Source organism: Drosophila rhopaloa, unplaced genomic scaffold, assembly GCF_018152115.1.
Source record: "Drosophila rhopaloa isolate 14029-0021.01 unplaced genomic scaffold, ASM1815211v1 contig_178, whole genome shotgun sequence".
NCBI classification, from domain to species: domain Eukaryota; kingdom Metazoa; phylum Arthropoda; class Insecta; order Diptera; family Drosophilidae; genus Drosophila; species Drosophila rhopaloa.
The window spans coordinates 11,417,051-11,435,040 of record NW_025335059.1 but is presented as its reverse complement, the minus strand read 5'-3'; the positions used below and the strand labels follow the sequence as shown (position 1 = coordinate 11,435,040).

The window sequence follows — 17,990 nt, the reverse complement described above, 5'->3', positions numbered from 1 at the left end:
TTTCAAGTTCATTTGCGTGGGTCGATGTCGGTTTGGGATGCGGAGCCGATCAGACCCTAGCTGGCCATAGGCTATAGATACGGATTTCAGATGCAAAATCAGGCGAGCGCTTATATCCACACGTATATATCGAGTACACATATTTATTTTTATATTTCGAGAAAAATTCATTTGAAGGTGTCTGCTATATGTTAAGGTTAAACATCGTTATATATAGATTTGGCAAAACTATGTATTAGTGCCACATTATGTGTGTATTTTTATTCATATTGTATGTTAGACAGCATAGAGAGAGATAAAGCTTTTCAGCTGTGGCATTAAAACCCATTAGGCTCTATTTATGAGTATTTATGAGTCCCTAGGTGATCTAAATTGAAAAAAGTTGCGAACTTTAATTAAAATGTTGAATTTTCTTGGATGAGAATATGAAATAGCGGAGGGATAGTGAGAAAAAAAAGTACATTTTTACACTTTCACCCTGATAAACCAAATATATCTTTAAGACACCAGAACTGTGAATAAATTTACTGAAAAAACATCATTTAATTTTTGAAAACAATAAAGAGCATACAAAATAGTCACAAACTCAACATTCGTTGGTATAAAACAAAAGGCTCAAATGTATTTATTTTTGCTAATTTGCTATGACTCAAAATTATATTTATATTATTTAATTTTTTGGTTGCTTTTCTGAGCCGGCGAGTCAAAACAAATTGCTCATACGCAGCGTTGACATTGTGGGATCTTTATAATTCGTTTTTCGTTTAGTTGCGTTTCATTTCACTTGCGAAAACTACAGACGGCCTTCACATTGGAAAGACAATTTATTACAGACCAAGTGCGAGAGTAATAAAACGTATATAAATTATTTGTTGGAATTGCAGTCACTCAGCGTTTGACTTTCTGACAGGCTGCAATTTCCTCCCCTCGTCCTACTTTCAATGCAGTTTATAATTAGTTTTGGTATACTGCGTTATAAAATATGGGGAATTTGGGAAACGCAAATTGTTCGACATTGTTTGCATTTGTGTCACTAAATAATCAGCTTACATTTTGACCTCATTTCTCAAAAGGCCATAAATCGAATTTATTTAAGATTTTCGTTTTGAATTATAAGTATTGTAAAAATAATTGATGTTCCGTTTTTGGGGACATTATTCCTCGCCAATTTTTGTGTGCCCTTTAGCAGAACATCAAAGGTATTTCGAAAAAACGAAAGTAAAATAAAAAGTTGCTCAATTCATACTAATGAGAAGCCAAAAAAGTGTGCCAGAAAGTAAAAGTTGAATCACATCACCGAAATCACTGATTGGGCCAAACAAAAAAACCTTTGCCAGGTATTTCCCAATTTCCCGAGAGTTTTTCTGCGTTTTTTATTCGATTGTCGTGTTGGTTCATCAAACCGCATTCGGGTATTCAAAGTCAAGTTCAAGTTTAAATGATGCAGCAAGCTTGTTTAAGGGTACAATTTTCAAATTAATCTTACGTAAGGTAAACAAACAAAGTCAAAAGAACATTTCAATGCAATTGCATTTGGCCTTGAGTTGATAGGATCAAAAACACATGCCGGAATGCTTTGTAAGCAAGAATGGAAAGGTCAAAATGATCTCCGTGAATATATTCACTATAAATAGGAAGATATGTACTCCCTGATCTGCCCTTCAACTCTGCGCGATGTAATAGTATATGATGGGGGAAGCTTTACCCATCTTTGTTTAGACATTTTCAGAGGAATTTCACTGGAAAAATTGTTTTCGATTACTAAACATTAGGTAGCACGTGGGCAGAAAAATTATGCCCTGAAAAAGGGTACACAAGTTTTAGAAAAGAAGGAATGAGGAACGGTCAAGGAAGTTTATAAATAAATTAAATAATATTTTTTCCTTATTGCTATAATTTTTTAATTACCATAAATAAATAATTATTTTTGGTATTATAATTATAGAACAGATTTTACTCTTTATTTTACTTTAACAATGAAAATACCATTAATTAATTATCGTATACTATAACTACTAGTTAAAGTATTTGCATTTTCCGCTTTTATTTAGCTTTGGCAGAATTGTTTATTTATCTGTGTGGGAATGTAGCTGGAAATGGTTTTTCAATTATCAGGAAACTAAATTTTACCTAATGCCAAGACGAAAACCAAACGTAAACAAATAAACTAAAATTATAAACGGAAAAAACTTTTAACAACTAACAGCTAACTGTTCCATATCTTAATTTCAATTAAATAAAATAAGAATATTATTGTTATTAATTATTTAGAGTGCAGAGTTCATTGATCAATTCAATACCACAATTGACGCATTTCATTCGAGCAATCGAGTAATGAAATAATGTTGAAATTATAAAAAACGACACGGAAAACAATGAAACAAAAATTGAAAACAAGATACGGGATTTTCTGAAAGAAATATAGGATCGTATACGTGGGATAAATTAGCTAGGTTTCTTTTTATGATCATCGCCAGCGTCATCGCGATTTTGGTTTTGAATCGCTGCAAACAATGAGTGGGTGCCACCACACGATCTATCAGAATCTATAGAATATCAGAAAGCTTTCCCATAACCGATCTCCGGAGCTTTGCCACACAGATACGCGGAAAATCACTCACGGATAGAGCAACCTACGCCGTAAAGGAATGCGCCGTGCTTTTGGGCCGAAACGGAATGGCAAAATTCTGAAACGAGTAAAATTGGTGAGGCGAATTTTCTTGGGGTTTGCAGTTTGAAAAAATTCTTCGTTGAGGATAGATCGCTATTTTTTAGGAGTAAATTTAAATTGTAAGCGACCCCAAAACATATTAAACAACACAAATAAATAGTAAAAAATTAAATAAATGTAAACGAAATAAAAACCAATGAAATGAAATTAAATAAAGTGCATTATGATAAGACTGTGTGAAGAAAAAGATTTACCTGGTGACAAACTATGGAAATATGATCGAATTATGAATGAACCGAAATTCCAAAGAAGAAATACATTGATTATATAAGAGAGATCTTACTCAATGACATTCGATACCAAAAGTGTTGGAGCCTTTGCAGAGTTTGTGCAGTGAAATATTAAATAAAAACCACATTTAATTAAACTACATTTGATTTAATAGAGAATAATTGACTGTTTCGAACATTTTAATACTTTTAATATTCTACAAATGATTTTTTTAAAATTCATTTGCACTTTTTTTCGATTCTGAAGTAAATTCCGATGAAAGCCAGAATAACAGAACGAATTCAACTCAAGGACACTTAAAAATAAAAGCAAATTTAGCTGCAGCTAATACACAGACACCGATACACACACACATACACTTCCACACATATACCGACGTATCGAGTAGACGTTTTTGCTAGTTCTCATACACAGAAGTGTGAAAATTCCTACCTAACATAAAAATATTTTTATATTTGAGCAAACCAGAAAAAGCTGAACACAAAAAACACAAACACCGAAACGAAATATATTTATTTTTAGTGAGATTGATCTTGCGGTTGCTGCCGCCGTCCGATCGTTGTATTATATTAGATATATGTATATATTTTATAAACTTTGCACTGCTCTAAAGTGGCACACAGTCTGTTTATTTTCGAACCGAGAGACTTTCAGCGCTAAAGCAAAAAACTAAACTGAGAAAACATCCCATCAATCGAGAAAACGATTCAAATTCGTGCGTGTGCGTTTCCCGAAAAATAGAATGAACTGAAAAAACCGAGAAAATTAGAATTCAATGGAAAATTGCTAAGACAACTTTCTCCTCAACTTTATATTACAGCGAACGAGTTCAACGATTTTTTCGTGAACAGAACAAAACAAATCGATCAAAATGTTCAAAAACCACTTGGAAATGATTGGGCGCAATGAGAGCCCCAGCAAGAAGGCTAAGTTCTGGCAGTCCTACATCAGGTCCCTGAAGGGTAAGTATTTACTTAAAATAAAACAGATAAATCAATAAGAAAGTACTTTAAAATTATTATGAAATTTTGTAGAGATGATTTTTAAAATAAATTTTAATTTACTCCCATTGAACCATTGTGAACCTTTGTAAAAAATTATTTACTGATGCCAAATTTGTCCTGACTTATGAAAATCAAAACCCAATTTCATAACTTAAAATGCAAAGGCATTATTTAAATTTAAAGAATACACTATTCTAAATTCGAGTTGATTTAGGGACACTCAAATGTTGTTCAAAAATATATTATTAAACTTTGGGCAATGAGCAACACAAATAGCTTAGTCTATATGTATAGTCTATTTATTTTGGCAGGTGTCATATCAGCCGAGCTATATACTTAGACACGCTCTGGTGGGAAAGCTTTTTCGCCATTCCTATATAGAAGAGAAAAATTTGAAATATGTGCTCAGGCCTTAAACCAAGAAAAAAATAGGATACACATGCGGCGGCGCATCTATGATAGACATCGAATAGAAATCAACTTAATTTTTTGCCCCGCTGGCATTGAGCCAAATAGTGAAAATAGCCGAAATATTTGAAAAGCAATGAACTAACGCGCTGGGTTATCCAAACATCTATTTATAGGCTCCGAGGATATCCGTGCCCACGAGGCGCCGCGTGCCTCTCGTCCCTACAGCTCCTACCTGGACTCGCCCTCCTACAGGAGCATCTACGACGAGCCCGCCACCGCCAACGAGCGCGTCCAGTCCTCTGGCTACAGATATCTGCCAGTGAGCCGCGACACCTACGGCTACTCGCCCCGTGCCATCTACGATCATCACTACAGCCGAACAAGTAAGTTGGGGCTGTGCCACTTTCTACTCCCGATCCCCCGCCTAACTTCTTTACACAGCTGAGATTATTTATCTTTATGCATCCGATATCCGTAGCCTTGCAATAATCCAATAAAAAATGAGAAAAATAATGAAAAAATATTGAATATTCAAAAATCTGTATGAATAAAAAAAAAAGGTGAAATGCATTAATGTAGAAAAAAGGAAACTTATTTTAAAACTATTTAATTTGTATAAATTAGATTTGTAATACAATCGTGTCAGTCTGATGATTCCAAAAGATATTTATTTGTTATAAGGTATACGATTGCAGATGTAGATGTTATATTTTTATAATTAATTGATTAATTTTCTGTAAGACATAATACCACAAAGTTAAACAAATTAAATAGAGCTTAGAATCTATAACAGTTATCACCTGATTGGGATTTGCAAGGTTATATAAGCTTCGGTTATTCCGAACGTAAAGAGCTCGTTCAGCTTTTCTATCTCGCTTCGACGCGCCATCAATCAATCAGTCGAGTCATTCAATCATCTCACAACTGCATTCTCGCCGTTGCCTGCCACAAAAGCTTTTGACAGCACCTTGAATATTTCAGATCCGCCATAATTTTATGAATTTTCCTTTACGACCTGCGATGGTCTTTGTGTGCGCGCTATGATTTCATTAATTTAAAAATAAAAACGCCAGCGCCAAAAGACGAAATACTATTACGTCAATGAGAGTTTCGCTTCGACTCATTCGTGTTGATTTTGGCAAAAGATCTCAAAAATGAACAAAAAAATTAGACACAATATAGGCTACACACAAACAAGCACACTTTTGTGTGCCATATATCGAGACAGGTATATAAGAGGAATTTTTGACTCAATTTTTGGTGCGTGCTCTGGGATCAAATGACTGTGGCGGCCCTCGATGCGCGGAAACCAAAGTTCTCTTTTCCGATTTTCCGAATTTCCACACACTCACAGAAACTGGCGAAACACCCCTTCATCCCCGCCCCTTTTCCACCTTCAATATGGTACCCCGTTTGCCTAAATTATAGTTTTCTTTTTCGCTTTTTTTTGGACTAACCAATTGTTTTTTCTTTCTCTCTCTCTTTCATAAATGTTTCAGAATATACATAAATGTGTGTCGTCAAAATAAATACACATATGTATCCGAGCGATATATATATTTTTGATATTTTATGCGCACTCTCTCTATATATATTTATATATATATTTGTTGTTCTCTCTAGGCAAAAGACAACTTAAATTTAGTGAAAAGGATTTTGTGTGTAGCTTTTAGTTTAAAAATCTAAATCAGAAAATGATTTATTTGGTAGCCAGTATATACATCTGTATATATATGTATGTGTTTTGTGTGTGAAATAAAATCTTTAAACAACCTGCTGTTGCTCTCTCTGTGGTGTTGCATCCATCCATCAGACAATCAATCCATCAAGGGCCATCAAAGGGTTTGCTATGAACTCCCATCGATTTAACACCTAACCACGGCTTGTACATCATCTCGCAATGGGCGTTGTTCATTTTTTAATAAATTGCCTTTTACAATGCTTTACTGATTACCCGATTCCCTCTCTTCTTTTTGCCGCTTTCGCTATGATAATAATGCTTTCTGGGATTGCGTACGTATCGAATATTGCGCATACGTCGTGTGAGCCCACGCTTAACACATACCATTTTCTGTAAGCAATTATTTTTGAGTTATGTTTTTGTTTTAAAATGGAATGCTTAACCAGCCAAGGTAATGGCTATTCGAGTTTTTTAAACATAATTTTTTTTGTGGACAGTTCCAGCTAACTACGACGCAGAGAAGGCCTGGAATGATCATCTGAAGCGCATGCAGGAGATCGAGCGCAGGTGCGTGTCCCTCTAGTCCTTTGTTTTCCCTTCACAACTATTTATAAATATGGCGTATATTTAACATCTAGGTACCCATCTCGCTATGGTCTCTACTTGAGGGACAAGCCCCTCACGCCCAACTCGCTGGTGCCCCTGGAGTACGAGCCAGAGGACAAGCTGCTGGCTGAGCTCAACAAGGGTAAGGATATCAAAGACATTTTCTAAATCCAATGCCAGAAACAAACAAAATTCAACACCAACATCAACAGGAAAGTAAACAACACAACACCATCAACAACGAAAATTTAAAATTAAATATATACAAAATGTAAGCACGAACTCAAAAAAATAGCAAAAGAAATCTGAATCCAACATCTAAAACGAACTCAACGAAATTTTTTTCAAATTCAGCCAACATAAACAAAAACTTTTTCAGACTCTTCTCAAACCTGTTACGAATCTATTTTTGTCTAAAATCTTTTTTGTTTAAACTTTATCTTGCAGCTATAAAAGTTTGAAGCGCTGAGCGTTAATGAAAATAACCTACTTTTGTTTGCTTAGCTTGTAGTAAGACTCTTGTAAATTTATGCAAAATCTGTTAAACTTAAACAAAGCGAAAGGAAAAACGAAAATTAATTGTAATCAATTTCTGTCTGTAAAAAGAAATGCCCGAAACCCAGCAATAGTCAAGTCGAGTGAAAATTTCGTTAAATGTTTCATTGTATAATATATATATATAAATATACAAATGCTTTATTTTAATTATTAACTTATACAAAATCAACAACAACAAAAGTAATAAAACCAACAACAAAACATTTATAAAAAATCTAATTTTAATTTTAGTCATTAAATATATTTAAAATAAACATATTTAACGAACCCATCCATTCATTCGTTCCTAAAACCACCCATCCATACCCCGATTATCTTAAGCCTTTCTTCTAACAGCTGCTGTACCAAAGAGCATAGTTTTTGCTGCTAAATCAACTATTCGAGCCCACTGTAGCCCCACTGGCAACTATACCCGAACAAAGAACACTATTTCCGCCCTTCAGTTACTTTAAAGAAACCAACCTTTATTAATAATAAAAAAAACATATTTAATACCAATCAAGAAAACGTGTGTTTTGAAACTTTTTATCGCAACGGAAATTCTCTTTTTGGTCTTTAATTTTCTAACCATTCATTCGCATTTCGATATTAATATGTCAATGTTTGTACCTTGTCCAGTTCGCTGTTGTATTTCGTCTAGTCCCTCGTTTCACTACTAAAATCAAAGCATAGAAGTTCACAATACACTGTGCGGTGCCTGTATATAAACTGCCGAAAATACTCAAAAAATTACTATTAGAAACTAAAACTTTATACAAACTCAAATGAAATATTTAACGAACTCTCCAATGAAAACTTATGTTTCATGTTCTCTGGCAGACAAATTATAGAATTCCCTTGTGGAATCCCAATCAAAACTCCCATTATTGTATTTGTGATTCGTGCCCACAGTTTTGTGTAATTTGTACTATGTATTTTGTTTGGTATGTTGTTTGTTTCCAATTGTAAGCATTTTTTGAACATCGTTGGTTGGTGATGCATTTTCTTCTGGTAAGTACGGGTAAGCATTCGGGGAATAACCAGGCAAATAGGATTATTTTAGAAAAACTTTGTTTTTTTTAAATTCATAATCATAAAAAGTCATGGAGATTAGAGTTCTTAATAAGTTATATAGAACTAAAAGATTTATAATTTATTTATCTGTAAATATTAATTATCTACTTTTTTTAAACGGGAATTGTGTTTCGCCTAATTTACATTTTTTTACTATTTATTCCATCATAACGGGAGAAAACGTGTTAACGCAATATTTAATTAATTAAATGAGTTAAACTGTATTTCAATGTCTCCAAGAATTAGTTATCTAACATGTCTCTAACAAATTGTGACTAAGGGGATTAAAACATAGAATATTTTGATTGGATTGACGAGGTAAAAAACTAGCGATGATCGGACTTTCACCAGCAAAAAAATATGATATCGAATTTAATGTTTACGTCTGAATATATAAATGGTGTTTTATTGGGAACTCTTTATATTTTACGACTTAACAAATATCATTATTAGTTTTTTACCTCCTAAAAGAGGCGTTTTTGTTTTGACTAACAGAAGAAGGTATTTCTCTGGTCCTTTAATAAATGTTCTTCAATGAGTGTACTGACTTGAGCTATGAGCTGGTTACTTACTTGAACCCCCCTTCTGGTTTCAGCTCGTCGCTCGGCCTCGCCGTTCCGCCCCGCCAGGAGCACCCGTGCCGGCAGCGAGCCGTACGTTCCGCCACCGACCTACTGGAACCGCGAGGGCAGCGTGCCCCGCGGCGGACCCTCGGTCTTCGACCGTGCCACCAGCTTGGCCCCGTTCACGAGGCCCAGCTTCCGCGCCAGCTCCTTGGAGCCGCTGGACGAACTCTTTGAACGTAAGTTGCCCGCGATCGCCGAGGCTGATTCGGCGCCAATCGATGCGCCCAGTCGGCCACTAGGTGTTTTCGAGCGCGCCGGCTCGCCAAGTCCCACTCCCGTCAAAGCCGGTCGCTGGGGACCACGCCCCACCGAAGTCGCCTACGATGCTGAGGGTAAAAATCAAAATTTCTCCTATTCTTTCCCTACCTAAAAAAAAAAAACAAAATCCGAATTTGTCCTGATACAAGAAGAGACGAAATTTGCGTGTTATTGTTAACTTTTATGTGACTTTTTGTCAGCTTCTTTTGCCTCTCGAAACGCGAGACAAACGATGATGAAGTTGATATGGTGATGATGATAGGGTTCGGCGAACGCGTTGAAAAATCGTTGCCATATTTTTCGTGATGCGTTCGAGCCGCTCTTATTCCTCCCACTCATCGTGTGGCCATATAATTTGTCAAAATTATTTCCACTCTATGGCTTCGCCAGCAAGAGTATTTGTCGTGTTATTAGTTTGAGTTTGCCAGCAGCATCAGCAAAATTAGTACAGTGTTGCCCGAAGTGTAAGCGCCGCGCTTTTAGTCCTCGAATGCAAATCGATTTAATCATTTTACAAAAAATTGGAAAAAGTTAAAGGAACTAATAGAAATAATTATAAAACAATCTTAATAAGTTCAAAAAAATAGTTCATGTCAATTGAATTGTATAATAACTTCAAATAATAGCTTTAAAATCGTAATTGCACAAGGAATAATTTAGTAATCTATTAAAAGCCAGTACGGACTGTAAAATATTGACAGTTAAAATAACGAATTAACAATCTACGTAAATTTATTTTAAATCTCCAACAAAACCCTCTGAAAACCCTAGCAATGCTTTGTTAAATCGGTTTGCATTATTATAAAAACCCAAACCAGAACCCCACCTTCATATGCCCACTGGTTCGCTTATGGATGTGCTCACTGTAGCGCCTGTCAATCTTTCTACATGTCACCCTCTTTCTATCAATCTATTCTCTTCAAATTCTTTTATCATTTTCCTCCATGCATTTCCCCTCTGCCATTTGTCCTTTTGGTATTTTTTCCACAACGAAATCACAACATACGCATGGAAAATATCAAATTATTGTTGATTGTTAAAGCGTTGTTTTTTTTTTATTTGATTTACTTTTATTTTAGTTTAAAAAACATAGCAAAAACAAAAAATATTTTTCTTTCTGCTCTTCTTGTATACATTGCTACAACAATACAAACAATAACAAATGAAACCCAACAACATCTGATTGTATACCCAAACAAAACGCACAACAAACCAAAACAACACCGAAACGAAATCATCCAACTTACTCATCATCTCTGATGGTTATGCTACTGAAAATGCCAACAAAATAGGACTCCCGATCTTCCACCCACGCAACCGGTTCAGGGATCTGCTGAGCCCCAGCCCCAACTTGCCGATCTCCTCGATCGTGCGCGATCCCTTCTGGTGGGACGTGGATGACCTTGTGCCCTTCCGCGCCACCTCGGTGCCCCGTGCCTCGAGCCCCGTGGCCCGCGATTCGTACTTGTCGCCGGTGAAGAATCGCTACTTGTGGTCCAAGCACCCAGCCAGACCCTTGACACGTAAGTCCTCTATTGCTTGTTTCAATAGAAAAAAAATATATTGTGGTCTTACCAATTGGGGGAGAAAAAATATTTGAATAATTCTGGGAAAGTTATTTGGCAAATTTTATATTGGCTATTGGTAAGATCCCTTGTATATAGATACACAGTTTGTAAATACTTTTCAATTGGTATACCCCTCCCTAGAGAACCCCTAGATATTCCATAAAAGCATGAGAGAAACAAATTGCATCAGATTAAAAAAAGATTTTTATAAAAATATTTGTTTTAAGGTTGAACAGTTTTAATTTGTTCAGATTACGTTTCGGAATTAATTCTTTAACGTGGAATGGAAATTATTACGGTCTTCTTAAAAATATTTTAATTTATTTTAGTTTAAAATATTTAAAGCTTTAGAATATCTCAAGTTGGTTCAATTATCAAAAACAAAATATTTCCAGCATTTAACTTTCTTTCATGGTTTTGAGAAATTATATTTTTCCCAATACATTTTCCGATATTATTTATATTTAACTTTATTATTTCTGTTTTATTTACATCTTAATTATCATAAACAGCTGAGGGAGACGATATATTCTAAACAAAATATAGATTCAATATCACAAACAATCGTTTAGCTCTAATAACAAAGCGACGCTATATCAATCATATAGCAATTCTGTAATTTTTTTGTACTTAATTTTACATAAATTACATGTAACGAAATGTAAAAAAACAAATTGGTAAGAAAAATAAAAAGCATGTAAAACGATAAATTAGTGCATTGTAGAAACTACACAAATGACTTGTAGTGTTCACATTAAGTCCTATTGAAAAATATGTCCTGTAGTACCCCGTATTGGTAGCTTTCCCCAACATGTAGAGTTAATAACATACATTAGATATAAAAGTCAAAAAATGATTGAGTTCTGTAGTTTTTCTAAGTTTGGTTGTAAAAACTAAGGAAGTTCGAAATAATTTGTACCTTTTTGATGAATTTGGTCGTGTAGACTAGATTTACTGCAAATTTAGTCTGAGTAAAAAATTAGTTAACAATTTAACTGTATTTTTTTGTCTAAAAAATTTGTTTTAACCATACAAAAAAATTATTTTTTAATATAAAAAACTTGTCTTAACTATACACAAAAATTCCCTTCAATTATTACCTACTCCTATATTTTCCAATAAGGATGAGAGAAACTAAGTTCTTTACAACATTTTCAAGATTTCCTCCTGTTTCACACAAACTGTTTTTACCTAAACTGAAGAACTCTTCCATTTATTTTAAAATTGTATTTAACCCTTGTAGCAAAAATTTGGTAAAACTTCTGCACGCCATGTACTTTCTATTACAATTATATGTTTATTAAAAAATTAATTGAAATTTTATGTTAATGATGGTATATTTTCCCCTTCATAGCTCACCGCTCAATTTTGTAAACGAACGAAACAACGAACTACTCAACAACAAGAACCTGAAGAACAACAACGAATGCATCACAAGGGGCTCCCAAAACAACGACAACTCGCTTTGGAGTAAATCAGTAGCAAAAGGTGTTAGACCTTTTTTCAATATCCAACAACAACGTTTGAATTTTTTCAAAACTGCAAGAACTCTTCTCGGGAATTAACATCTTTCCCGACGAAGGGTTCTAAAAACATTTGTCAAGAAGTGCATATTTCCCGTAGAAAAAAACAACCAAATAAAACTCAAACTCTCTCTTTAATTTTTATTTCCTGATTTCTTAAGATCCTGTCTTAAATGTTAAGTGCAAGAAATGAAAAAAATCGATTTACATTTATTATAATAAAAGAATAAAATCAACTTATGAGTTCCCATTTGAAGCAACACCATCAGACGATAAATGGGTGCCATAAATTGTTCCTTTTTTGTATATTTTAGATGCTATATATAAAATAATTATACAACTACTTGTATTTGTAAAAAAATATCGTCTCTGTTGTGGAGCTCGATAAAACATTGAGAAAACTGTATAAGGGATATGTATATCTGCCACAACACATCCAACATTCGGCCTATTCATACATATACTGGACATTTTCAATTTGTAATAAAATAAAAAAAAAACACAAAATTATGAATAATAAAAAAAAAACTTCTAAAACCTAAATTAGAAAGATTTCATATCAATTGATTTAGAACTGGAAATTTCTAGCTATTTATTTAAAAGAAATTGTAGGGGAAAATTAGTTGTAGGTGTCATTAGAGTTGTTTTTAAATTGTTTGACTTTATTTGTTCAAAAAGGATGTAAATATATTGGTTTACAATATTTCTTCTGGAATCCTTGACCCCTAAAAATGGGGCCACCTTGACGCGACACAACACAACGACCATTGAGCATCGATGTCGCCGCATTTTCTGCCCCTTTTTCCGGCCTTTCCCTACTTTGTCCATTGGCCTGTGCCATTTATCTTTCCATTTACTGCCTCATTGCTCCATTTTTTTCGTGTTACTTTGACGTTTTTGGCGTTTAGCACGCAATTGTTTCGCACTTCTTGTTCGCTCATATTCTCGCCTGCCATTTGTCTATGCCATGACTTTGGCCCAGTCTTTTGGGGGCTAGGGAAAATCCCGGGGGGTGGGAAAATTCAGAGGGGTTCGAGCGTTTTTCTGGCAGGAGCCTGTCAAAATGTTGGCGTATGAAACACGCTTCATTGTGTTTGCTCTTCAATCGCCTTAATTTTCCTTGCTCCTTTATTGTTACTGGTCATTTGTGACTTTCTTTCTTGGCTACATATTGATGTGCTTCTTTCTTCTTTCCATTTAATTATTGATTCTAACGAATTTTCTATTTGCCAAAGGTCAATGCAATGTCAGACCCAACTCCTGGGAGATCTCAACTGCCGTGTTTCAAAAGCATTTCAATTGCTTTTTAACTGCGTTCCCCCGAGTGTAGGTGTGTGTGCCTGTGGGAAAATGGAAAATGTTTGCCCAGTCACGTGCAGACTTTGCAATTTTCGTGTGTCTCTCGCCCCGTTTAATTAAAATATTTATTAATTTCTCCGGCAGAATATGCATTACATATACGTATAATTAGACCCCAAAATCCACGCATCATTTTTGGAGCTCGCTACGTCATGGTAAATGCTTTGTGGGTACTGAATGAATGATTTCCCCAATGCTGTTGTTCGTTTGGCTCAATGAGTTGGGTATTTATGGGGAAGTGGGATGCATGAAGATATACGAGATTCGGTTGTCTGAAAGTAGACCGTGATTCACATTTAGACCTATCCTTCACCCTGTCAAGTTTAATTGACTTATTGAAGCCAGAAGGCTAACAGGAAATGAGTCTGTTCTGATATGAAACAAATCAACGATTTTCGGGATGAGAAAAATGTGCCTAGAATTACAGTAAAAATGTATTCAAGATTGTAATAAACAATGTTTTACATGTGTATTTATCTACGAACAACTTTAAGAAAAATAAAAACCTACTTTCTTAAAGTAATTGATTCTAAAAAAAAAATGAGTTGCTAACTGCAGAACTTATGGCTGTTGGTTAAAATAAATAAATGGCAAAAGTGAGTGCAGTCTGCTAACGAACTCCGATGGCAAAGAAGCCAAGTTAAACTTAATCTATCCGATTCTGGCTCTGCTTTTCCAGGCAGATGGAGTGTTCGAACAGAGCATTATGGTGTTCCTCTCGGATCATGGATCTCGGTGGGGAGAGATCACGTCCTTGCCCAGTGGTTTTCTGGAGGAGCGTCTGCCCTCGATGTTCATCTACTTGCCACCCTGGTTCCGGGCTCAATACCCGGAATATGCGAGTGCCTATGCAGGGAGGAACGCCTACCTAACTACGATTACAACACCCTGAAGCACATCATCGATTGGGCAGCAGTCCGACCAGGGATGTCGACTGTCCCAAGTGCCAGTCCCTATTCTATCCCGTCGGCGAGTCGAGAACGTGTGAGGACGCCGGAATACCGGAGCACTTCTGCACCTGCGTGCCCTTCAAGAGACTCGAGGTGAATTGGGCCTGGCGCATTGCCCCCCTGGTGATCGGTCGGATGAACGAATATCTGGCCAGCAGGAATCTCAGCGGCATTTGCTCTGAGCTCACTCTGAAGTACATTTACAAGATAGAGATGAAAATTGGACTGGAACACGATTTCGACGGTGACCTGCCCGTTGTAAATGTGACCACCTAACGTACCAAGTTCCAGGATGGATCAGAACATCGCCGATTTCGAAGCCACCGTTAAGTTCAACAATGTTACCGAGTCTGTGGAGGTCTCGGTGCCCACGATAAGTCGGCTCGATCGTTATGAATATGTTTCAACCTGTATCGACGACAAAATCGACAAGATGTATTGCATTTGCAAAAGTGATCTTAAAAATAAGAATAGCCCCAAATAGTTACTGAGACTGATCGACTCTCCTGGTGATGCTGATCAAGAATATATATACTTTATAGGGTCAGAAATTTCTCCTTCACTGCGTTGGAAACTTTTGACTGCAATTATAATACCCTCTGCTAGGGTATACAAATTTGAATTCAGATTTTCAGAGAATGGAACCACAAGTTATGGACTCTAGAAGTCCAGTTGTGGGTGACCCTTTTAAAAGTTGTCATAATCATTGAAATAACTAACATGAAAGTGGATCAACATTTTGATCAACGTTAAAATGAACAAGAAAGGAAGCAAGCTTCGGCAAGCTTATATACCCCTTCAGTTTTACAAAAGGACTACATATCGATTTTAAAGCCTATCTTACTAAAAACAATGAAGCTATGCCGATTTTGGGCTGCATTTTGCCATCGATACAACGGAAGCTATATGATATTGTTGTCCGATTTTGGCAAAACTAAAAGCTAAATTCTGATATAGTAAATAATTACTAAATCTCAAAGGAATATTTTGAAAAATAGAAAAACAACAAAATAAAATATTTCATTTTTATTTTTGTATTACCAAATCCCAAACAACCAAAAAAAAAATTCAAAAAGCTCGGTTCGACTTATATACTACCTGCAATGGAAAGAAAACTTTTGCAAAAGTTTCAAGCAGATAGCTTTAAAACTGAGGGACTGATGGTGGTGATCCTGATCGAGAATATATATAATTTTTAGGATCGGAAATGTCTCCTTCATAATACCCCATAATACTTTCTGCAAGGGTATACAAAATAGTTATATAACACAAGGGAACTCAAAAGGTTTTAATTTTATTACAGTCAATCATGAATTGAATAAGAATTTGATAATATAATTTGCCATTTTATTCTGATTAAATAATTTTAATAATTTTAAACATGAAGGTAAATACGCAAATCTAAGCAATCTTTTAGAGATTTAAAATATAGATGTACGAACTTGCATCAATATTTAAATATAATATAATACTATTTATCAAATTTATTTTCCATTAAATATTCTCCATACAAAAATGACTTTCTTGTTATTCTAAGAAAAATGTGTAACCAAGTTTTGATTGCAGCACCAAGAAAAAATGTATTTGCTGCAGAATTTAACAAAAAACCGCGTTATTTTTAAAACCACTCAAGCTTTGACATAACGAAGTTGTCAGTTCAATTTGCGATTTCCGGAAATGCGAAACCTGCAGTTCCGAGAAAAAAGCAGACCCTAAAGTTGCGGTCGCTGTTATGTGTCAAAATGTTTGAGTCTCCTTCGTTTGGTTGTCATCTGCGGCTTGTGCGGCGCCTGTTGCTGACGGCCTGGCTTTTTGTTGCCCCTTCTTTTTTGGCCTCGAACTGAAGATTTATGTCTTGGCGAAAGTTTTTCCCCGCTTATCGTTGGCCATCAAGTGCACGTGCCTGAGAGTTGCCCATAACTGACAGTTCCTGTGCTAATTGGTCAGGGTCCTTCTTTCGCGTCGTGTATATGTGTTGGCCACTTGACATGCCCGTCACAAATACACATTCAAAACGGAAGTGAAAAGGCATTGCCTACTTTTGGGCCTGCACTTTCATTGTCTTTCATTGGATCCTCGAAAAAGGGTTTGATTGTCGAATCTTCAGTTACTTCTGGCCTGAAAACCAAATTTAAGGTGAAATTAAGTCAAGCGTGGAATTTTGTTTGCTTGACTGCCGTTTTGGGTCAGGCAAATTAATTACATCAAACACACAAATTTAATTTGTCCAACCAGAAGTCAGGCTCGGTCAGAGATGAATGAAAGTGAAAATGTCTCAATTGATGGCATCCCGCGGTCTCGACGGTTGATTGTGCTGAATGGTTACTACCCCGAAGCCATTAGCCAGATAATCCCAACCCCCTTAACCCACTAAAGAACCCGAGCTGGTGAAAGGTGCTTGAACTGTTTTATTATGGATTTTCTCCCCTTCGCCAGACAATGATTGGGCAACTTTAATTATTTGTGAATATTAGGGTGGGGATGGAAGAGGTCGGATTCTCTGAGTTCAACAACTTGATTGAAGGTTAAATTAAAGTTAAACGAATAATTACTATAGTGATTAATGGCTTACACAAAAAGTATTTCAGTTATTTCTAAAGTGAAATTGTGCTGAAAATTGCAGTTGAGATAAAAAAGGACAAGCAAGGAAAACAAAGTTACTTACTTCTTGCACACTTTTCATTTACTTTTTCAGCATCACTCATACGCCATGTTACCATGCCTTGTGTCGCATTCGTAAGTGAAACTCCAGCTTGGCAAACAGATAACTATCTCTACAATGAACTTAGCCAAAGTTACAGATATAACTGGGAAACTTGGCAAGGGGCCGGATAAAAACTTGCTGAGAAGGTATCTCACAGAATAAGGAAAGTGCAAAAAACAACTTTGTCATTAACCTACAACACCTGAGAGTCCCCAGCTGGGCGGAAACACAATGGCGTAAGTCACTGCTGAAAGAAAAAAGTTTAGGTTTCTAAAAACTCACTTATACCCATTCTTGTGCGCCACTCCGCAAAGGATTTACTGTGATTTTGCAGAGACTTTGGGATACCACATTTTAAATTAAAGTTAAATATAAACATAATAAGCAGTTACAATAATAAAACAAGATCTTATGAAGTTCTCGTAAAAACTTAGCTAACTATTTTTTTATACAATTTGAATAACATTTAAATTAATGTAACATTTAAATTAATAAGGTTTTGCTCATACAACCAGGCTTTTATTTAATCTATTTTGGGGTGCCAAAAGTTAGTACAAAGAGCTTTACGCTGATTTTATTCTCGTTTTTACCATTTGAAACTGCAACTTTGATTGATCAGCCATAAGCTGATTAATGTGTCCGACGGCAGGACTCCGTGAAATCCCTGCGTTAAGTGATTAGCTGCAAGATATCCATCTTCCTTTCTTACGCGTAACTTTAGCCGTGA

General features: G+C 35.6%; 2 protein-coding genes across 10 annotated transcripts in view; one reads left to right on the top strand and one right to left on the bottom strand.

Annotated features, from left to right (window-relative positions):
• Positions 1-17,990, bottom strand: part of LOC108053298 (soluble guanylate cyclase 88E) — a 43,222-nt gene that overhangs the window by 8,861 nt on the left and 16,371 nt on the right. The window lies entirely within an intron of this gene.
• Positions 2,669-12,793, top strand: LOC108053296. 8 transcript variants are annotated; one of them, XR_006417565.1, is made up of 9 exons: positions 2,669-2,790; positions 3,783-3,924; positions 4,551-4,760; positions 6,577-6,625; positions 6,697-6,806; positions 8,871-9,077; positions 10,452-10,682; positions 11,240-11,404; positions 12,082-12,793. XR_006417565.1 is itself a non-coding variant. In XM_017135899.2 (8 exons), exons 2-8 carry the CDS (start codon positions 3,834-3,836, stop codon positions 12,099-12,101), a joined length of 1,095 nt encoding a protein of 364 aa, XP_016991388.1. In that variant the 5' UTR covers positions 2,669-2,790; positions 3,783-3,833; the 3' UTR covers positions 12,102-12,793. The 8 variants fall into 8 exon arrangements, 5 of the variants coding, with proteins under 5 accessions (XP_016991388.1, XP_016991390.1, XP_016991392.1 ...); XR_006417563.1 differs by having other exon boundaries at positions 6,556-6,625; positions 8,871-9,233; XR_006417564.1 differs by having other exon boundaries at positions 2,670-2,790; positions 6,556-6,625.